A 23,390-nucleotide genomic window follows, 5' to 3' on the forward strand; every position below is an offset into this window, starting at 1 on the left:
GGGCAGTGGTGGCCTAAAGGTTAGAGGAGCGCCCTCGTTGCCGGAAGGTTGCCGGTTCGAATCCCCGGACCGGCAGGAAAAATCTGGGTGGGGAAGTGAATATTCACCACTTCCCCAACACCACTGAAGTGCCCTTGAGCAAGGCACTGAACCCCAACTGCTCCAGTGGAGCTGCGTAGTGGCCAACAGTATAAGATTGTGGTTGTACTAGTCAGCTCCCAGGTTTTAATGTGTCTGTCTGTCTGTGTGTTTCTATGTGCAGGGCGTTGCTGAAAATGAGCACTTGTGCTCAGCTACTACCCTGGGTAAATAAAGAAAAAAAAAAAAAAAAAAAAAAAAAAAAAAAACTATCTCTCGGCTAAGGCGTCCTTGGCTTGAAAAGCATTGAACAACCCTGCACTAAGAAATACTTTTATTCCACACATTTATAAAAACCCTATATGTAATATTATTTGTATCCTTTGTTTTCTACACTTTTAACTATGAATATTTAGCTAACACCTAAAAATAATTCCCATACAATGTTCCACAACTGTTGATGACAATCCACGTACTAATTAATTTATTGGGTTTATAATAATGATAATTGTAGTGGTACAATCATTAAGATGAGTGAGGAATTAATTACAAAATTAGCAAGTTAATTGAATAGAGCTTAATCACTATTACAGGCTCAAAGGGCATTTAACAAAGGAAATAAACAACACCCAGTCCTTCTAGCCTCAATGGTGTGAAGAAAAACTATTAACTATTAGGTACACTATGCCTCTGGGTAAGCATCTAGAGGTTTGGGTTGTGTTCTGTACTGTAGTTACCTTGCCATGACTTGGCAAGGTGGGCAAGAAATAAAAAAATAATTGCTCCATTGAATAATTGCTAATTGAGCCTTGACATCCTTTGACAGAGATTAAAGTGTGGATGTTTGCACTTTTTTTGGTAGAGTTGGTGTCATATACTGTAGGTGTTGTTGTGGTTTGTTGGTCACAACATCCTGTCATCCATCACTTCCTGTCTTCTTCTGAGTAGAGTTACAAATTTCCACCTGGTTTTACTTCCACTTCAAACTAAAACCTCCACTAAAAAGATATGTTGAGGGATAGATGACAATTATACTTGTCCTTGAATGTCTTTCTTAGACACAAGCAGGAAGCTTACGAATCAATAATAAAAAAAAAACATTTATATTATAAATTCACATATTACAAAGTTATGCATATAGATGAAGCTCTGACATCATTACATGAATTACATGACTTAATATGTAATACAATTAACGTTCACTCCATAACTCAACATCCTTACAGGCAAAAAATAGCAAGGCTTATTGCCATGAACATAAGTTACACACACACACATCTACTCGTTAGACAGTACAGATGGCTGAACTATCACCTTCAACTCTCCTTTCTGACTACACGGCTACCTCCATTATGACATTATCTCTTCTCTCCACATTTGCTGCAGCTGAGGAGAGAGAGAGAGAGAGAGAGAGAGAGAGAGAGAGAGAGAGAGAGAGAGAGAGAGAGAGAGAGAGAGAGAGAGAGAGAGAGAGAGATTCATAATAGCAGCTATACTGTTGGCTATATTATATTAGGAAGAGTCACTTCATTAGTCAAGTAAAACTGCTCCGGAAACAAATGAAGTTAAAGCGCAATGTATTATTTATATTTATTGTTTTCAGGTTAAGTATGTTTGCACATAAGATTCTAAACAACAAGATATAACAGATAGAGAGACCCAAGGACCAGGTGGGATAGTGGCCATTCACATGGGCAGAGGGACAGTGGGCATGGTCTGTACACATTTACATCTAGCCCCGACTTGGTATTCACCTGTTTCCTAGGCTGTGTGTTTTCCACTTCCTGTCGATTTCATTGGAAATCATTGGTCATCTGACCAGTTTCATTGGATTTCATTGGATCAAATCGACAGGAAGTGGAAAACACACAGCCTAGGAAACAGGTGAATACGGGCCCAAGTATGGGGTCATGCCTATGTTCCCTCAGCCTCATGTTCTCATGCTCATGGGGGTTGGGTTTTAGGGTTGGGGTTAGTGTTAGTTCTGAGGAAACATAGTAAGTCAGAGGAAACATAGGTAAGCCCCAGTCCCCCCCAGGTAAGCCCACCCACACTAGAACCTTAACCTGCAAAGGACAATGTTAAGGTGTCTATAACACATTTCTCTAACCTCTCTATATGAGATATCAGTGTGTTGGACACAAGTTAAAGTGATAACATATTTCTCTCACCTTTAGCTCTCTCTCTGTGTATGTATACCAGTAGAACTGTTGACACCAAGTAAAGAATGGCCGCCAATATATGAATGATCAGATGGGGCAGAGACATGAGGGGGGGTGCAAATGATGTTGAATCTGAAAAGACAACCAAGGCATTCGGTATCCAAACACTGGTTTGTTTTCTCATGTTGATGGTCCAATATTCTCATAAAGACTCAACACTCACCTCTCACATCCATCCAGCTCTCTGGTGACTCTCCTACGTCAGCGATGTGACACTTGTAGAATCCTTCATCAGACGTGGAAACACTGTGGATGGTCATCTGTCCTGTAGACTCAGTCCTGATGAGGGATCCGTCTTTATAGAAATCAGCTGGGCGGTCAGAGGATGGATTATCAGTTGTGTTGTCTTTGGACCAGCAGCGGAGTGCGACATCACTTCCCTCCATCACAGGAAGTACAGGGCTCTCCAGGATCACACCTCCATCTAAAACCAACAGCAGATTGAGTTATTAAGATTGGTGGCTCCACAACCAACATGGCATGTGCAGTTACAGTATACATTTATAATTTCACGTACACAGTTGCGATTCTTTGTAAATAATCACAGCCATGGTGATATACAATATAACAGAGCAAATCAACAATCAACAGAGTTTCCGGAAGCAAAATCCTATTCTTAGGTGGTTAACCCTGTCTCCCACATAAGAGGCACATTTCTTCTGCTCATTCAAGAGGTAATCTCTACTTAGCCAGGGGAGATATTGGATTTATGTGTCCTTCTAAATTAGGCATAGCCAAAATGTGATGCCATACATTTCTTGAATGAAAATGAACATACATTTTTGTTAACAATGATAGTATGTGAATTATGTCTGTCTACCCACTACAATATGTCGATTATATTGATGCAAGTACCAGAGACAGTAATGTTGATGGGCCGGCTGAGTTCTCCTGCCTTGGACTGACACCAATAAATTCCACTGTCCCAACGATACACTTCCATGACACAGGATGCTCCTACACACAATTACAATGACAAGAAAGAGAGATTTCAGTTAAAAGCCATCCATCGATCCATTCATTCATCCATCCCTCGATCATCCATCCAATCATCCATCCATACCTTTGGTGGTTCTGGTTCCCCACTCAAAGTTGCAGGTTCCATCCCCCCTCTCACGGCTCCGTCTTTTCACAGACCACCCCAGCATAGAGTTCCCTTCTTCCTCACAGCTCAGTGAGATGGACTCATATTTAAAGAACTGACTTCTCTCAGGGCTGACTCTCACAGACACTGGAAGGAGAGAGAGAGAGAGAGAGAGAGAGAGAGAGAGAGAGAGAGAGAGAGAGAGAGAGAGAGAAAGAAAGAAAGAAAATGGATTGGAGGGAGATATCTTACATTAATTCCTACACAATTAAAGATAAATATTTCAAAAAATATAAAACAAATGTGAAAAGTACTTCCTTGGGGACAAATTTGGGGCTGTACAGACACATTTAATTTAATTTAAATTCAAAATAAACAGCTGTGCTTTAACAACCGCAAAAGCACAGATGAGTGTGCATCATGGGCAGAAACCACTGCACTGTTCTCAGCACCTTTTGTCTAAATTAATATGGGTGTAAAAAGGCTTTCATGTAATTGTAATTGTCTAGTGGTGTTTGAAAATGCCTGAATTAACGTTGATTGTGTAATTCATTAACTGGATGGTTGGAATAATACATCAGATGGTTTGTCTCACACTATCCATAATGCAACGTATTGAAGTTGTCCCACCATTAGTTTGAGCAGGTCCACAGAAGACGAGGAGATGCAGCACTAGAGAGAGAGATAAAAGAGATGATGCGTTGTGAGCTTGTAGATCTGCTATTTTCACTATTTCTTACAAGTTGTATACATTTATGTAATGTTTTTATTTAATTTTAACTTTTTTTTTTTTTATTTAAGAAATTCTTTGGAAAAACGATTGACTTTTTTCAAAAATGTTTTATTTTTTTACTTTGGAAATGTTTTTAAAATATTTTGAAATATATATATTTTTTTAAAATGTAATTAATGTAAAAAGGGGGTATTTGCTTGCAGTGTGACCAATCAAAATGGGCCCACGGCCCAAGAATGGGTCCCGAGTCCCGACCCAGTGTTTGGGAAACATTGATATAAATCTCCAACTAATCAAGGGTTATTCATCTTCATGTCAATACATTTTGTTTGGCAAAGTACAATAAACGTCTACAGTTAAATATGATTCTCCTGCACCCACAGGTGATTGGATGATGACAGACTGAAGGTTTCCTCATTTTATATTATAAATAGTAGGATATAGGACAACAACAACAATACATAATATTTTAAAGTGCCTTTCAATTCAAAGGACATTTTACACTCGTAGTAAAAAAAAATCAATGCATAGTAATACTGTTGCAAATGAGAAAATGGCACTAAACTCCAGCACTTTAATAACCATGTTAATATTTTGTTTTCTGATACTGTGCCTCGGCTAAATAAAGTTTAGTCAACTAGAATATGACATGATTAAATAAAATACTCACGTGATATTATGTAGGTTGATGCAAATGTCATCCTTCAAACTGAATGACTGAGATTGACTAACAGCTACAGTACATTGTTTGATATACAGTAGGGCAATGGCCCACCAGCAGTGTGCAGGCGCTTAGGGGATGCCCCTCTTGACTTCTCAGTAAACGGCCACACTTCTTTAGAAACAGCACTTTCGATACTTAATGATAACCATATTGAAAATGAATGCAACACCCCTTCGTATGACTGAATGACCAGCCTATCAACGGTCTTCCATTATCTTATGGATGGTGTCACTGCAATGGGTCAGTAGTCATTTAGACATGATACACATGATTTAACTCTGAGAGTTACAAATGGATAAAATAACACTGATCATTTTACTGTCTGGTGTGGGGACAAATGTCCATGATTTGTGAACCAGTGCTGACAGCTTGTGTAATGTGGATGACTCTCTTCATAATGAGATAGAATATGCCCTACTCCTTACATGAGGAAGACCCTTTCTCCCTCTCATGGACGTATATTTAGTGCACGTTTATCATTATTATTATCGTTAATTAATTAATAATACTGTACATATCATCATCAACATCATCATCATCAGTTGCACTTCTGATAAACGATGTTATGTAGGCTAGAGATTCAGGTTTCAGTTTTATTTTATTTTAAGGCAATTCACAACGTTCTTTAACAAAGGAAATAATAGGAAACATCCATGACATCCAGACTAAGTTCCTGATGCATGAGCAGCAGGGGTCACGGCCTCCTTGAAGGCCACTTTTGGTTGAAGTAAGCAGGCAATGACTGCCTCTGTCTTTGACAGTAACTCCATGACACCTTAATGTCCCATTATTTGATATACCGTGTATAGCATGGGTCTTCATCAGGGGGTTGAATTACTACACTGGGGCTGGCAAATGTTTGTGTGGCAGGAATAAATAAATAAATTGGATGTATCCAATAATGTCATAGTCATCATTTGTTTTATGTTACAGCATCCTCGTGTGGCCACATATCGCACTTACCCAATACATTCTACTGAGAGATGGTTGGACTTGTCAAAAGGGTCGTGTGTCACATATTCATTGGCTTTTGGAGTGGCCTTGTTGACAGCATTGATACAGCAACAGAAATATGTTCCCCATAGAAAATATGTTATATATTTATATTGTCTGTGAACTCCAAATTTTAAAACGCAAAAAGTGTAGCGTTTAGCTCAGCTAAACGCTACTGAGGGGAAAAAGTTACACAGACAATAGAAATGTTGATTTTTTTCCAGTGGTGGAAACTGGAAAGTAATTAAGTAGATGTACTCAAGTGTTCCTTGCTGAGAGATCCATGGTTGGATGGAGACTGTTAGGTAGACAGTAAGATCCTGAGTGTTAATCTATCCATTTTGTTTTCTTATTTTATCCATTTGTAACATTGACGATGCACAAATGTAAGCAAATTGACCCATGCATAAGGGTCCATTTACATTCTCAAAGTTAAATGAACACTAATGATTTTAGGGTTAGGGCCCGGGGGTCACCTCGGCTGTGAGTATCCATAAGGTTATAAACAGAGGGATCCATAGTTGGGTAGAGGGTCAGAATCTGAATCAGTTTTATTTGTCACATAACAGTTAACAGGTGTAAAGCAGAGGGTGACATTATTCTTTTCCCAGTTTTGTAGTATTCCGTGAGAAGAGAGATGACACCGGTAGTGAGAGCAAAGAGATAGCAAACAGGTTAAATAGAACAAATAAAGATATATACATACAGATAGTGTATGTGAAAGCATGTATACATGACATTTATTACATTATGCATGTATGTTATTTTAGAAACATTATCATCACATGCCAAGGTACAATGTTAAGGTGTTGTTTCAAAGACCAGTTTGTGCACGTGCAGCATAGGAAGGTAAAAACAACAACACACACAGAACATGGTTAGAAAATTATGTCAGGTAGGCAGTGTTCATGCCTTGTTCAAAAGTCATGTATTCAGTCAGTCAGTCAATAATCAATCAACCAACCAACCAGTAAAACATAACCACACATGACATTTCTGATTTCTGTTCACATCAATATTGCCTTGAAAGCAAGGCAAGGCAATGCAAAGCAAGGCAATGAGCCTCGTGGAGTTATGACATAGGCTAGTGATATACGAAATTATTTCTTAACAAATAAGTTTTGTTTGATGCACTTTGTCAAAACGGAATAAAGTGGTAATGTCACAGCCATAGTCTGATAATTTCCAGGCAAGTTGAGCTATATATTTGTCCAGGATTTTTACAGGACTGACGTGGCAAGTCTAATATATTTGGCTCACAAAATAGAAATAGGCCTACTCAAGTATTGCACTCTGCTTTACAGTAGGGGAGCAGTGGCGTTCCCATGAATTACATTTAGGGCAGGCGAGACCCCCTCTATTACCCCCAAAAAAGAAATTTCAACTCAATCGAAAATCGGCGGTCGAAATCCGGCGAAATGGCCGTTTTCAATATGTTTTGACCATTATCTCTGGAACGGAAGGTCCAATCTGCTCAGTTCAAAGCTTGTTGGATGCGTGACTTTGAAGACATTAAGCACGCAATGACACCTTTTTGGGTTATTTGTTTTTTTTAGGTGGGCGATATCGTTGGGCAGTTGCCCTGCCTCTACAGTGGGTACGCCACTGGAGTTGAGAGAGAAAGGGGAAGGTTCTGAATTACATTCAAACACTGGGTAGGAGCGGCCGCGGGGCACAAACCATTGGAAAGATGCCATGCACACGTATTGTATGTTCCGTAGGAGGGGAGTTGTAGTCATAGTTGTAGTAGTAGCCTACTAAGACGCGGCTTTTGATTGGCTGAAACCATAGAGATAATGTATCGGCTGAAACTGAAACATTGAGCTCAGCTCAATGTAAGCCCGGGCTTTCTAACGGCTCAACGAACCATGCTCAGTTTAATAGCAAAAGCGACTTCTTGGATTGCTGTTATTTTAGACAGATAACCAATCCGAACATGTAGAAAACATATTTTAAGGGAGGTTGCAAACCGGAGTGGATCTCAGATCAGGTAACGTTTCTAACACATTATACTGCTTATTAGTATAAAATAGCCTACTACTACTACTAAGTATATATTTTTTCTCTCTGCCATGTTTGGAACCTCACTCTGCTATCGTGGAGAGTGAGGTTCCAAACAGGGCTATCTCTGCCCTGCTGATGTGGATAGGCTACTGCAAGACTTCTTTTATTATTATTTTTATCGTATCTTAGACTTAGTTTTGCTTTATATTAGTGTTATTGTTGTAGCATCACCACAGTATTTCGCTTCTTGTAAGGCATACCTGTATGAGTAGTGACAAAGAAAACGTGATTCATTCAACACTACCAACGCACATGGGTTAACCGTTGTTGAGCACACCGGTCCCCAGCTGAAGTTGAAATGTGTAAAAATGGATATATAGACACAGTAGGCTACTGTTACTGTGTACCAAAGTTTTGTAATGCGGCTTGCGTTCTTGAACTTCTACACTACTATGCTTCCCACACGCCAGTGGATGTGCAAGCTGTGTTCCGTGAGCAGAAATAACGGAGCACAAATAAGACTTCCGGTTGACGATCTCTTCAGAATAAGAGTACCCTCTAGAGTAGAAAGAAACCATTGAAAAACGGTTCATTTGCACATCAAAACTATATATTAAGCATTTAAACGAAGCTATACAACACATATTATGTTTCTGTGCAACAAAAACGTTTTTTAAAAGATTAAAACCGGAAACCTTCTTTCTGCTCGAAAACCGGATGTCCTATTTCTGCTCATGGAACGGAGCTAGATGTGCGCATGTGCTGTACCGCTGTTCCCGGCTATTCATTCAGCAAGCAGCTGTATGCAACAGTGTCTCTGTCTCATATATTACAAAGTTATAACGAACCTTGAAGGGCGGTGAGACGGATTCATGGCATAGATTCGTTAGCGAGAACTCGGGTAGGCTACTGATCTATCAACTTTTTTCATGTCAAGGACCCCTAAATTGGTATATATTTGGCCGTGGACCCCCATCTGAAAATGTTTTGTGCCAGGGACCCCCAGAAGCAAAGAGCTTGTAGATCTGCTATTTTTGAATAGCCAATGCTAAGTGGTTAAAATGATTGTGATGCTGTTAACTAATTTCGCTGGGGACCCCCTGGCACCCCCCAAGGACCACTGGTTGAAAAGCACTGATAGCAAGTCAACTTTAAATTGTTAGAATGAACATACAGTAGCATACCATAGGAATGTACTCTGGAATAACGTTCTGCTTGATCACACTTACCTTTCTTTTACAGATGCACATTTAAATAGAATATACAGTCAATGCAGTATAATGTTGTGGAAACGTCCTCTATGAGAAGACTCACATCAGTGATAAACACATTGGCTTCTTACTTGATATGAACTTTATTAGAAAAACATCTGGTATATTTTATATCAGTCAATCAATCATCTTCAAGAAATGAATAACTAGTTAAAACGATGACTGCAACTGCAATCCTTCAGTTCAGATGCTAAGAAGACAGGTTGGCTCCATATGCTTGCACATGCCTGATGAATAAAAGGAGTGGTTGAACCGTCATGTGAACCATGGCTATTAAAGTACCTAAAGTAGAACGTACTCATTATGTAGAATGTCCTATTTCACAAGTTTTCAAATGTATAAAAAAAAAATACAATATTTGCCTCTGAGATGTAGCGGAGAAGTATTGAAAATTGGAAACACCAGTAAGGTAAAAAAAATACCTCAACTCAATTGTGCTTAAGTAAAGAACTTGAGTAAATGTACTTAGTTACTTTCCACAACTGGCATCAATGCACAACAATTGTGGGTTACCATCTGATTTTGTGCAACATTTGATATAGCTACAGTTTAAAAATATTGTAGCCGGCTATTGTTGTGCACAATGCGGCGAAGATGATGCACTGATTATATACGGAAATAGGTAGACCTACGTCATAGTACAATTTTGAGGTATTTTTACTTTACTGGAGTATTTCCAAATTTCAGTACTTTTTACTCCATTACACCTCAGATGCAAATATTATACTTTTACTCCACTACATTTATTTGAAAACTTTAATTACTAGATACTTTGTAGTTTTTGATTATTACAAAAGCGTGCCAACGACTCGTCACCACGGGGGGTGTGGCATAGTAGCCGCAGACATACTTGAGGGGGGCAATGTTAAGTCAACCTGGTTTTTACCCCTCAAAGATGTCCGCCGCTACCAAAAGACACTTGTTGACGCCCCCTTCAGGATTTTTGGCACGCTCTATTACCCACAACATCCCTTTGCATTTCGGCCATTTGAAAATAGCCGATCTACAAGCTCACAATGCGTTGCGATGCAATGCATTGTGCGCTTAGATCTGCTATTTTCAAAAGATTTTTATACATTTGAAAACTTGTGAAATTGGACATTCTGCATAATTAGTACTTTCTACTTTTGGTACTTTAAGTACATTTTGATACCAATAGGTTTGTACTTTTACTCAAGTACATTCTGAATTCTAGACTTTTACTTAACAGAGTAGTTCTACAGGTATCGTTCTACATTGCAGTATTGATACTTTAACTTAAGTAAACAATGCGAGTACTTTTTCCACCACTGGTACAGCGAGTGACGCCACTTAATTACATAAATGGTACAATGTTTGACTGCATCGGAACCCTAGAATTACTTACTTGTATCCACTTCTTACAGTATGCCGTAATATTATGAACACATTGGTACATCCAAGTAGCTTTCCAGCGATCAGCATTTACTCGCTAACGAAAACGTTTAGAACAAATCCAAAAAGATAAACACAACTAGCTAGATGAACAACATCATAGGTTCCTATGATTAACAGTTAGAATATATTGCTGTTAACGTAACCATTTCACGTAGCACGCTTGTGTGCGCCCACTGTGCTGCATAATGTTTGTTTGCCTTAATGGTTACCGTCGCAGATGAATTGCGTCATTTTGTAGTTTTTTTTAATAAGACACTTTGCCCGGTAGTTGAAGGGGGGTGAAGACAGTGGAAACGGTGTTCACAATCGCGCCAACCTATGGCATGGTTGTCCTTTTAAATGTTTAAGGGTCGCCGGTGTGACCGGTCCTGTCGTCCGGGAATTTGTAGTCCTCTGCCTGACTCTGTTATTATTAGACACGAATGTAGATGCTCAGCTATTGCTGTCTAGAACGGATGTGCATTACGCGGCACATCCGTGTTACGATGAAACTGGTGACCTGTCGAAATATGTGACTATCTTGTGGACTTCACATAACATCTGTGTCTGAACGTAAATCACTGCTGTTTTTTTTATAAATAGAGTTAAACCTAGTGGTATTTAGGCCACGCGCAGGCTATTGCCAGATTTGTCAACGTGAGTTATGTGAAGTTCACAAAAATTGGTCACATATTTCAGCAGGTCACCTATGTCACCGTAAGGCAGATCTCTTGTACGGTCTGGCGGGCCTGCTGCTATTGGCTAATCAACCCCCCGTGTCAGCCTGTTTTCCCGGGGCTGCGAAATGCGAATCTCAGCCCCGGGAAAACCATGTTCTGTAATGTTCAGTGCACTGTTCACTCGGCACTGTTCAGTGCACTGTTCACTCGGCATATACCGTTGCTGTCCACCCGTCTCTCTTTTTTTCAACACGATGACTTATTTCCAAATTGTCCTCCTGCTAACGATATGTACCCTCTGGTACATATCATCTGCGACAGGTAACGTTATATCGCGTTTATTACATATTATTATAATTCAGTTATTTTCGCGACGACACCGGGGGGGCATATCATAGGGATCGAGGTAGTGCTACTAAGTGCATACCAACATTGTGTCGACTGAGCGTGTGACAAAACATTTGTATTATCTATTCAGTTCAGTTGTACTAAAGTTATGACAACAGAACAGTCAGATTGTGTATGTGGTTTGCTCACTGGGACAAACTTGTGTCGTTGAACTGTGCTTTAATAGGCTATGTGACATAGCCTAGGCCAGGGGTTCTCAAAGTGGGTGCGACGGCAGTCCAGGGGTGCCGCGAAAATGTGTATAAATGTATACATTTAACATTTTTATATTTAAAATCTGTTTTTAATGCAAACGGAATTTAAATATAAATGATGTATGAAAACGGAATTGCAATTCTGTTTTCAGCACATAAAAAAAGTATTTTAATGTAACTTATTGATCATTCTTATCTTAACCACATGAACCCTGGTGTCCCGGCCTATTCTGGGGCAAACAATCGCAATATCAGATCTACAACTTCACAATATGACTCTTGCTCAGTCTAATCAGAGTCACTGGACTAGTTTGAAGATGGGGTGAGGGTGTCAGGGGGAGCTGCAGTGTATGTTTTGGGGTTCTTTGGACCAGTTCTTTCAGGCTGTGAGCCCCAAAAAGAATCATATTATCATATTTGAACTGGGGACCCCCCCCCACCCTGACAAGCACTTGGAATTGTAGTGGAATTGTAGTAGTTGAGGCATTACATTTAGTTTGACTCGATTCCACAGATAAATATTGTGAAAATAGAAGATCTACAAGCTCGGCTATTTTCACAATTTTGGCCTCTTTCTTATATTATTTAACAATTTGGCCAATGTTTGACCAGTTTTTATAGTAGCCTATAGATTGTTGATTACTTTTGATGCTGTAATGGTCTTTCCCCCCCTTTTTTTGGTATTAGAAAGGTCTTAAAAGTCCTTAAATTGTCACTTCACCGTCATCTGGGAGTGGGTACCCCAAAATCATATGGGGGTCCCGACCCACAGGTTGAGAACCACTGCTTTGGACCATACTACTGTATGTTTGGCCTCTTTGCTGATTCTAGCTGCCCACCATTTTGTCAGTTTCAGCAGGAGCATAATCCTATACTCATAGGTAGCTTTCTGGCATTGGCACATTAGGATGAGTTTGATTATTAAGTCTTGTGGTTTACCAGCATCAGATTTGTGTCAAAGAAACTATTGTCATAAATAGAACTATGTAAAATATAAAAATATATACAATATAAAAAGATAAATATAGAAATATTTCATAACACTTTAGTAAGTTATCTACTGTAGATGACTTGATATGCTTTGTTAAAATACTTTCCAGATATTGCTTAAATAGTTTTACAGTTGAACAAGTGTCATCAGACTTTTTTTGTGATGTCACAAATAACTCCTAAAAAGGGAACATTTGTTGAACAATTGAACGTGTGTTATTAAACTGAGCGAACAAACAGCATACATCTGTCTAAATAAATTAAATGTGCTAAAGACCTTTTGTTTTTTGTTTTAAGGAGACCCTCTGGTGATCGGGTCATCTCAGCCTGTGCTGACCAAAGTGGGGGACGATGAGATCCTTCCTTGTCACATCTCGCCTCCTGTCGACGTGGACAAGATGACAGTGGAGTGGTCAAGACCTGACCTGAAGCCAGAATACGTGCACGTCCGTCAACAGGGCCGTACGATTGACGGCGTTCTCAACCGTTTGTATGAACAGAGGACGTCCCTGTTCGCTGAGGAGCTGCGTCGTGGTAACATCTCACTGAAGCTGTCCAGGGTGCAGCCCTCGGATGAAGGGACGTTCAAGTGTTTCGTTCTGAGTCTACGCAGCAGCAGTTTGATCCAACTCCTTGTTGGTAAGATGCACTTGTCAAAACATGGATGGGAAATAGCTCTCTTCTTTTTTTAAAACAAGGCTTCTCAACACATCTCTGGAAGTATAGACAGATTGGTGGATGGATAGATAGATACAAATGTTGCATAGACACAAGCATTGTTATGACAATACATTGAATGTACTGTATTGTTGTCAGACAGACAGACACTGTAGATCAGTGGTGGTCAACTTTGATGATGGAGAGTGACACAACAGTTACACACTCACTCCATCAAATTGAGTATGTGTACCTGCACTCTCACCAGTAGTATACTGTAACCCCCATCACTCAAATAGCCCATAACAGTCACACATGTAATAAAAGGGATATTATCAATTATTATTCAGTGTAAAATGTTTATTTCTTTTCAAATGCATTTAGTAATACTTTATGGACTTAAATACAAATACATTGGTCATAAAAGAAAACACTATACAATTTGTATACTATTAATTAAACTACTAATACAGACTGTACCGTAGTAATTCAAATCGGTCATGTAAACTTGCATGTTTGGAATTGGAACAGCTGAAATCAGTAATATATCAGTATTCAGATATTGACCCGCAGGCCACGTTAAGTAAAGGTGGAAGCTGCATGTGGCCTGTGCCCCCTGGCCCATTTACATGTAATCTGTAGATAGATGGATGGTTTTTTACCCAAAGACAGACAGACAGACAGACAGACAGAGATCGATCATGATCATAATCATAATCATAATCATAATCATAAGCATAATCATAATCATAATCATAATCATGTTTATTTGTTTTTGCAGGGGAAGTGTCTCAGCCAGTGATCTCTGCAAATGGACCAAACGACGATGGCTTATCTTTGACATGTGATTCTGGGTGTTGGTATCCAGAACCTGAGATGTCTTGGCTGGACAGTGAGGGAAACAACCTCACCACTGGATCCTCAGAGACAGTCAGCTATTCCCAGTCCCAATACTGCTATGTTGTCCGAAGGAACGTGATGGTGAAGCAAGCAGGGAACGTGACCTGCAGAGTTCATCAACCACACATCGGTCGCACTGCTGAGATAGACTATGACTATGTCATTCCAGGTAATGAATATTTCCATCACCCTTTAACACCTTGACCCATCACCCTTTAACACCTTGACCAACCTCTATAAACACCGTCCTTCGTCATACTGTAAGACTATATTCAGTCAGTGTAACATAATTCTATGTACTGTATCATTCTATATACTCCAGTGAAACAAACAGCTAAAAAGACGATGCATTTAAGTAAAAATACTTACTTTTGTCAGACCAGTACAGTATCTAGTATCTAGAAGTGACTAGTAAACGTTTAGGCATGCAAACTTGACGCTTTTTGGCGGAAATATCAGTTTTTAATCCAAAATAGGCCATCCTCGTGATTTTTGCAAATCCGAAGACCTTTTTTTTGAGGGGGTGTCAGTTTGAGGCTACGATGGTGGATCACGTTGTGGGGGTGGGGGTGTCTGACGAGAGCCTGTCTAGGCTGCGAACAGCGTTCTACCAGGCTGTTGAAGGCAAAAGGGGAAGCCCCTATTGGGCGGGCGCGCGGGCGGGGACTTCTTTCCTCTACAATAGAAGAGTTAGGACGTCACATTCTAATCCAGCCCGAATACCCAATCTCAGCATCGGCCTCAGTGGTGCATCTCGCTAATCATTGGACTTCCGATCCACTACCTCTGGGAGTCTGGGTTCGACTCCCGCTTGGGACAATACTTTTTCAAACAAACGTGGACTATTTTTTTCGCCGATAAAGTATAGTTTTGGACCATGACGGAGGCGCGCCGACTCAGCAGACCTTGAGGCAGAGGAGTCGCGCCCGAGCGCCTCCAGGCGCGAGTGCCCGCGACGACCGGCCGATGGTCTGCTAGTCGACTAAGCGCCGTCCGAGTTATGTACCGATAGGCACAGAATCGTAAATGATGTTGTGGGGACTGCGTTTGCCCCACTGCCACACTCACTGCACTAACTTAGCCCGCCAGCCCCGCCCCCTTGTGCCTTCAACAGCCAGGTAGAAGCCCGTTCGCGTCTAGGCTATGTAACACTGTGGACAGACATCACCTGCGGTGAATGAACAGTGGTGGAAACTGGAAACTACTGGTTAACTGTGAACACGCACAGATAATTAATGACTGCTAGACTGCTAATGATGTTAACGTCTTTCTGACTTCATTCATGAATCAGGAAGATTCAAAAGTAGCCAGGATTTTGCTGGGTAGGTCACTAGCAGGATTGCTCGGGAATACAGTTTTGAAATTGGCTCTAAAATAATTTAACTTAATATTAAGTGTCACATTATATTTTTCTATTTATACAGTAGGCTAGTCCTACTGTTGGCTAATCCTACTGTATAAATGAACATGATTGCATAGGCCAGCAGTCATGTTCATTTTCTTACAAAAGAACTGTTAACCTGAGGGATTAATTCATGTCGTGTCAAACAGCATAAAAGGCTATTCTTAAGATTTACCAAATGCGCTGTAGCCTAATGTCCATTTATTTAAATCTGTTTCTTTACACAAATATGTGTTTATATTTTAACACTGTGAAATTTAGAGCAGTCCAAAAGCTCTTCAAACTAAGATAATGTTACAATACAAGGTAGTACTGTATATTTGTATAATTTCACCTTAATATTGATCAGTCAGTGTACAAATCTGAAGAGTATTGATCAACAGCATAGGCTAGCTTAATGTTCCCATTCCCCTGTACCCACATTTTTATTTTCTTGTCACCTTTTGGACCCCTATTCGGTTTGAACATTACACTTGCTCTGACAGCAGCATGCTACCATTAACTTGTTATCGTAAATATCGTAAACATAGTTAAAGGGTAAGACCACTTTGGTAGAGCTTTGGGTTGTGTTAGTTACCCAGTTGCCATGATGTAAGTCCAAAGCTGGACAAAACATAATTGCTCCATTGATTAGAAATTGATTGACTGTTTTTTTTTATTTTTATAAAAATGTCAACTTCCTGTTGATTTAGCTATTTTTATTAAGAAGAAAAGCCGGAAATAGTAAAATCAGCAGGAAGTAGTCATTGTTATGAAAAAAAAAAAACAGTGCTGGGTTTTGTGATGTTCTATATTGTCTGAATCAACTTTGTTTGTGTTCGTTTACATGCTAATTAAAAGAGTGACTTTGAGAGCTGTTTTACCGTACAATGTAAGTCAACGAGGAGCATATTTTGAATTATCTATTTCTAATCAATGGAGCAATTATTTTAGATGTCTTGTCCACCTTTGGAGTTACACCATGGCAAGGTAACTACACAACCCAAACCTCTACCAAAGTGGTCTTGCGCTTTAAGAAGTGCCTAAAGTTAAACAATCTAAAGTGTGTGACTGAATGTCACTCGAGAGGATTCCAACACCGGGACGCGCCGACTGCGTGCATTAAGGATCAATCCATACGCCGTCGTGTTGCTCCCTTGCTCGCTGAAAGTAGACGATCAACACATCTTTTGTGCCTTTTATTAGTAACTATTAAAGTATCCGTTCAGACAGCGTTTAGGCACCAGCACTGTTTTAAAAGTACCGGTTTAGCACCGTTATCCGATAAAACCCAAATGATACAAAATCCAAGTGAATACGCACAGTTACTGTACCACTGGTCTAACAGAAAGTATGTCTACTTTAATGCAGTGCAAAGTCTTTTTTAGCCATTATACATTTTTTACAGTTGTTGATAGTTATTTCATGCTGCAGGTTTGTGTTCTGTTCATTCTGAATATTAATTACTGTAGCAATTTGTACATACTAGGCTTGTTTGCTATTTTTTTCTCCATACTTAAAATTGGTGCTATTATCATCCAAAATGTAACTTTAAAAATGACTTTACCTGCTGTTTTTACACACTTCTGTTGACTATAGTTGTTGTTCAGCTATGAATCTTATATTAGTTGGTTCTGCATTATTGTGTCATGCACACAAATATACATTTTTGTTGTTCACCCTCTTCTTTTACACCATCACCAGGTAAAGAAGAAGTCGACAAATCAGCAGGTAAGTGTGTGTGTGTGTGTGTGTGTGTGTGTGTGTGTGTGTGTGTGTGTGTGTGTGTGTGTGTGTGTGTGTGTGTGTGTGTGTGTGTGTGTGTGTGAACTTGTATATTTGTGTGACAGAGTATAGCTTAGCTCAGAACAGTGAAAAATTAACTACACCATCGCAACACGCTGTGCTTTTGTGTCATAGACAAGAAAGAGAACAAAAACAAATGTTCAGGTCTGATAGAAATGCATGTTACTAGAGATTTGATATAACAATACGGCCAACATTATCATCCACAATTGTGTCTTTTGCATAATTGGATACGATGCGTAATTGTATCGTAGCTAGCAGACACGTTGCAAATAATACCGTCAGTGTTGGGTTGAAACCTTGTATGTCCTTGTATGTTACAAATGGAAAAAAAAAACTCTGTTCCAATTTATAAACGCCACAGACAGACAGAACCAGTTTCAACCTCCTATTTTGGGCGAGTCTTTATAGGCAAGTTTCAAGACATTTCAAAAATAGCAAAAATGGCAGATCTACAAGCTCATAAATGTATGCGACGCATTGTGAACTTGTAAATCTTTTGTTAAGCAGTGGCATATGATCAAGTATTAAATACAGCATTCATTTATGAAAGAAACGATGACGATGTCTGTCCTGATGAATAACAGACTTAATAAAGAGCATCCTTTTTGCAAGTTCAGTGAGTAGTCACAGTGTGTAGGACCTTTTTCTTTGATTTGTTATCAGAGATCCCCTTCTGAACATTTGCACCTTTTTGGTTGTCCTACACACCTGTCACCAACCTTTGAGGTGTGCATCGGCCTTCTTCTAAAACAATTTAAGAAACATAAAAATAGTAAATATGGCGGTACAAAGGTTTCTGCCCAACAGCAACAAAATACAACTTATGTCAACTAGTACATCAGATGTAATTCCATCACAAAGTCTAGTCTTCCTCCATGTGCTTCTACTCTGAACCCAGAACAACGGAGAACAATGTCTTTCTCAGAGCACCTTGATAAGCAAAGGAAATGTAGATTTATCTAGAGTGACTTACTGTACCATGCAGTACTCATGGCTGTTAATGGAGACCAGGCAGGAATCAAACCTGTGAGCGTGTGGACCATATGACAGTGCCTCGACCATTTTAACACCACCGTTGAATTGCTTTTTTAAATTTTATAATGTTAACAAAAGTTGTATCACTGTCTTTCAGAGACAGCACGCGGACGGCATGGACTGACTGCCTTCTTGGTGCTAGTAGTCCTGATAGGCCTACTGATCCTGAAGGGGATGCAAACTAGTAAGTCTTGAACTAATGTGTTAATTTTCCTTTTAAAAGCTGTATTTGATATATCCTTTTATCTATGTACTGTATCTATAATGATAACAATGTGAAGATAACAATTATTGGTCAGTGTGTCCACACTGACCAACAATCACTGTCTCACATCTGAACATCTTAGCTAGTGGGGCAGTAGCGGAGGAGGTAAAGCAGCCCCCTGGGTACCGGAAGGTTCCCTGTTTGAGCCCCGGCTCCTCCGGATTGTGTCGAAGTGTCCCTGAGCAAGACCTCTGTAGGGCCAATATGCCAATCTACGCCAGGATACGTCTTTTCAACACGCTCACAACACTTGGACTTGGGCTGTCTTGTTACTCACTGTTTGATGTTGTTGATTGTTGCATCTTGATGGATTCGAACAGGTTGATTTCAAACGGGTTGATTATGGAAGGAGTTGTGTAAAGGTTTCAAATAAAACGGGGGGCGGGGTGCAAACAACGAAACAAGAACAGGCTCCATACTTTACTGTACTGTAACTAAAAGGGTTGCAAAACAAACAGGCGCAGCGTAAAGGTTCAAATAAACTCAAAATGATTCTAAACAAAGTCTTTCATTCAGTCTGCGCTGTGTGTGTGTGTGTGTGTGTGTGTGTGTGTGTGTGTGTGTGTGTGTGTGTGTGTGTGTGTAGGGTGCGAGCGAGCGGTTGAAAATCTGTTTCTCTTCTGGCGTCCAGCTACACACAGCTGTGGTATGATTAATAGAGCACTATGGTGCCATTTTCCAAGGCGACCAGTGGGGGGGCCATTTAGTCAAAAATAATAAATCAAATGAAATGGCTCCTACAACCTCTAACCCTTAGATGGGTTGGATGCAATTGGTTGAGCAGCCAGGATGCCTTTATTCATTTTGATAAGCTGGCCTGTAGGAGAAGCTTTAGCCCACAGTTAAAATGTGTTCATGGGTTGTTTGTTTATTTATGACAGTCAGTCACATTAATTGATTGAATTCATCACCTTTTCTGAGGGGCAACAATGACCATGTAGTACTTGCTTCTTTTTCATTGATTGTTTTTGTGTGTATTCACTCATGTCTGCAAACCTCTGCCAATGTAAATATGGCAAATGTGCGTGTTTGTGAGTGGGAACAGAGTTCATAGTTTGAATGTGAACTGTACAACCCCATGGTGTACAAAGCAAAAGTGTGAAATGTCTCCTATAAGGATGTCAGAGTTAGGAGTTGTCACATGACTGCAATTGCCATTGAACAAGTGTCATTGAGAAATGTTTTTATTTCAACTGAAGAAATGGCCATGTGACCAGCGTTTATTAAGTGAGAGGATAGAGATTGGATGAACAAAATGGATTCCTCCATCCTGCTCTCAATCGCATTACAGTGTATGTGTCTAGTGTTTTGTTGATGCGTGTGAATGTTAATCCGCTTCTTTTATTGGCTCATCAGCTAAACAAGACAACAACAACAAGCCAAGCCAGCAGGTAATATGTGTGTGTGTGTGTGTGTGTGTGTGTGTGTGTGTGTGTGTGTGTGTGTGTGTGTGTGTGTGTGTGTGTGTGTGTGTGTGTGTGTGTGCGGAATTTGCAGCCCCTCCTCTGTAAACACTAACAATGTTGTCAGTGAGAGTACCTTCTCTCTACAAGCTAACAACACTTTGCATCGCAAGGCATTGTTGGCTTGTAGCTGAGTTTTTTTAGGCATGTGACTCCATCTTATGATAGTGCCACAACTCTCCCTATTTCCACTGAGAACGCTTCATCTTTTACACAATTTTGTACACTTGTCGACTGTTTCTGGGTGCACTTGTTTAAGAACACTCCCGATGTGATTGCTTGAATTTTCCGTTGGAATGGTCCTGTAAGTGCAACACGTGTCACATGCTACAATGTTTTTAAATCAAATCAAATAGAGTTTAGACAGAATCACAAACAAGGCAACAGATGCTATTTCTTGAGCATTTTCTTCATGAAATTTCAAACATTCGGCTCCTGATTCTTTTACTTGATCTCCGTAATTTACCAGCCAAAGAGGACATTTACACGCCGTTGGTGGATGTTAATTTTGTTCCATGGCACTGTGATTTTTAATATAAAGTGTGGTCAATTCATTTGGGCAGTTCCCGAAGTTTTGCAACAACGGGAAATCAGTACATGTTGTCGATTATCATGGAAGCGTATTGAAATCATGTAATCAGTACATATTAGCATTAGAGTGTATTAAGAGTGTATACTCAGTATTGATTAGCATGGGAATGTACTGAACGTGTATTCAGTACATATTGATCAACATGGGAGTATCTAGAAACTAGGTTGGCAAAGATTTCAGGACTGTCACGGGGAATTACTTGTGTTTTGAAAATGCAGCATAAGTACAATTACTGTAGATAAGTCTGTGCACACATTGCGGCTTGTTTTGATGACTTGCCATTATAACTGGAACCTGTTCTATGACAATAATTGTTGTTGTTTCTTCTATTCTCAGATGTTGCATGCACCGCAGACCCCTCATCTGACCTGCTCCTGGCTGTAGTGCAGCTACCACCTGCATTACAGAACAGTGATGCAGCCTGCATTACAGAACAGTGAAGCAACTTCTTTGAAAGACTCGAATGGATGTTAAGAAGGAGGGGAAAATATCTAGATTTGTAATTCATTTTCATTCATTCATTTTTAGTTTAGGGGGGCTTGGGCTTGGGTTAGATTCAAATTTTTAGGCCCATTGAAAATTGTAAAGCAGCGGTTCTCGAACATTTTCATGTCAAAGACCCCCATAAATATTGATGTATTTGGCTGCAGACCAGCATCTGTAAAATAATTCTCTCATTTGTGCATTTTTCACAATGTACAAGTTCAAAACGGGCAGCAATGGGACAAATTGTGAGCTTGTAGATCGGCTATTTTCAAACAAAGTATAACATACTTTCTTGTAAGTTGTACAGTTTGTTTTCATTCAGCGATTCCCAAACTCTGGGTTAGGGCCCACCCATCATTTGACTACTCAGGCGGGTGGGCCGTGAACGCTTTAAAGATTTTCAAGTGGGCCCTGATCCAGAAAAAGTTGTGAACCTAGAATCAAGCCATCCAGGATCCTGGTGATTCATGACCATAAAACGTTTGATTCTGTGCAAAAACTAATATTGTAAACCACAAAACAAAGGGTATTTATTGAATATAGTATATCATATAACTAAATATTCAAAAATGTTTTTTTCACAGAATCAAATGTTTTATGGTTATGATTCACCAGGATCCTGGATGGCTTGTTTCTAGGCTTAAATGAATTGATATAAATATTTTTGGAAATCTCTATGAGAAAAATGAATGGGTTGTGGAACGATGGAACCAGAAAATGGCCGCCACTGCTATGCCCTATATCTGTGAGCTGAGCCCCCCCATGTTTCAGGGGGAAAATATTATTATATTTTGTATATATATGTATATATTGTGTCTTATATTCAGAATCCTTTTTTTTTATTGCCATTTTTTTAATTGTATGTTTACACATGAGGAATTTGGCTAAGGTTGAGATTATGAGGCTGAGATTATATTTATTGCCATGTGTTATGGTTAGATGCTCGACCCAGTACATACATGTGTTGAGTCACTCTCATCTGCGCAAATACAGGTATACTTGACGCCATGACAATCAACTACTTTCTGTTTTTGTCCTTGTCTCATATCTTCTGGTCACGTCATGTGTTCAATACTGTATATATTCTCTATGTGTGTAATATACTTCAGAACTTATCGTGTGATACTGCCTGGTGTCATTTTGCCCGCGACCCAAGTGAAACATCACTCACCCTGCTTAGTTAGAGGGAGACACATGGTTGGTCAACTAAATTCACAACACCATGTATGTTGTGAGGAATTTGTCTGTGAGGTTGGTGCATTACAGTGATAACATAAAGATTTAAATTATTTACAACTATTAATTACAAATAATGTATAGATAATATATAAGATAACCAGTGTTATAAGCATAAAGGTAAGCACAAATAGACATGTTTGTGCGGAATGTTGTCTCCAGGCTTATGATGGGTTTTTGTGCAGTTGTGATGATAAATACTGGGTCCAAATCATTCTGTACATTTAAATTTCACATCAAAGTTACATTTCTAAATGACCTAAATTGACTTGAAATGTTTTTTAGATTTTCTTAATTTCCTTATTTCATTTTATGATGCAAAAATACGCTTGTATGTGACCCCTTACCTATATATTTGACATGATTTCCAATGCTTACCATTGCTGCCTGCACAACGAGTTCTTGTACATAAAACATGTTGCTGAGTAATACATAAGATTTTAAGACAATTGTTTGTTTGCTTAAACAAAAGTTGTAAAAAATACCTGTTTGAAGGCATCAATTAAAACTGCTTGTACCGTGGTCTCCCTCTTCAATTGTTTTTGTTGATGCAGGAATAAAAATAAATTCACATACCACACAACTACGTACAGAACTATCATCAGACATGAGATAACAGGGTGTCTGTATAGGTGTCAAGAGTTAATTTTAAGAACTAGAGTGGTGAAACTCGCACACCTCAAATACATTAAGGATGACTCCTTAGAGAGACTAGAAATAAAAAGTTGATACATTTAACAAAGATCCCATTGGACTGCCTCTGTCTTTGAACTCCATGATCTCTTAATGT

General features: G+C 39.5%; 2 protein-coding genes across 2 annotated transcripts; one reads left to right on the plus strand and one right to left on the minus strand.

Moving 5' to 3' along the window:
- Positions 1-969: 969 nt before the first annotated feature.
- LOC311037400 (Fc receptor-like protein 5) lies at positions 970-4,849 on the minus strand. Its single transcript, XM_084046536.1, has 7 exons — positions 4,788-4,849; positions 4,015-4,056; positions 3,364-3,531; positions 3,156-3,257; positions 2,464-2,724; positions 2,250-2,372; positions 970-1,464 (listed from the first exon to the last, which is right to left on the minus strand). The coding sequence occupies exons 1-7, from the start codon at positions 4,816-4,818 to the stop codon at positions 1,412-1,414; spliced, it is 780 nt and encodes a 259-aa protein (XP_083902662.1). The 5' UTR covers positions 4,819-4,849; the 3' UTR covers positions 970-1,411.
- A 2,964-nt stretch (positions 4,850-7,813) lies between these two features.
- Positions 7,814-23,168, plus strand: LOC311037192 (putative selection and upkeep of intraepithelial T-cells protein 1 homolog). Its single transcript, XM_084046310.1, has 6 exons — positions 7,814-7,824; positions 13,077-13,415; positions 14,215-14,502; positions 17,419-17,445; positions 18,656-18,742; positions 21,215-23,168. The coding sequence occupies exons 2-6, from the start codon at positions 13,175-13,177 to the stop codon at positions 21,316-21,318; spliced, it is 747 nt and encodes a 248-aa protein (XP_083902436.1). The 5' UTR covers positions 7,814-7,824; positions 13,077-13,174; the 3' UTR covers positions 21,319-23,168.
- The last annotated feature ends 222 nt before the right edge of the window (positions 23,169-23,390 follow it).

Source organism: Gymnoscopelus microlampas (genome assembly GCF_963454915.1).
Source record: "Gymnoscopelus microlampas genome assembly, chromosome: 21".
Taxonomy (NCBI): domain Eukaryota; kingdom Metazoa; phylum Chordata; class Actinopteri; order Myctophiformes; family Myctophidae; genus Gymnoscopelus; species Gymnoscopelus microlampas.

What these genes read in the sequence shown, in the direction of transcription:
- LOC311037400 (XM_084046536.1), bottom strand. Translation starts at nt 4,818, where the DNA reads ATGACATTTGCATCAACCTACATAATATCAC. An exon ending in TGGACCTGCTCAAACTAATG is followed by an intron (nt 3,532 to 4,014) that starts GTGGGACAACTT and finishes CTCTCCTTCCAG; the next exon opens with TGTCTGTGAGAGTCAGCCCT. An exon ending in GAGCTGGATGGATGTGAGAG is followed by an intron (nt 2,373 to 2,463) that starts GTGAGTGTTGAG and finishes TTGTCTTTTCAG; the next exon opens with ATTCAACATCATTTGCACCC.
- LOC311037192 (XM_084046310.1), top strand. Translation starts at nt 13,175, where the DNA reads ATGACAGTGGAGTGGTCAAGACCTGACCTGAAGCCAGAATACGTGCAC. An exon ending in TTTGATCCAACTCCTTGTTG is followed by an intron (nt 13,416 to 14,214) that starts GTAAGATGCACT and finishes TTGTTTTTGCAG; the next exon opens with GGGAAGTGTCTCAGCCAGTG. An exon ending in CCTGAAGGGGATGCAAACTA is followed by an intron (nt 18,743 to 21,214) that starts GTAAGTCTTGAA and finishes TTCTATTCTCAG; the next exon opens with ATGTTGCATGCACCGCAGAC.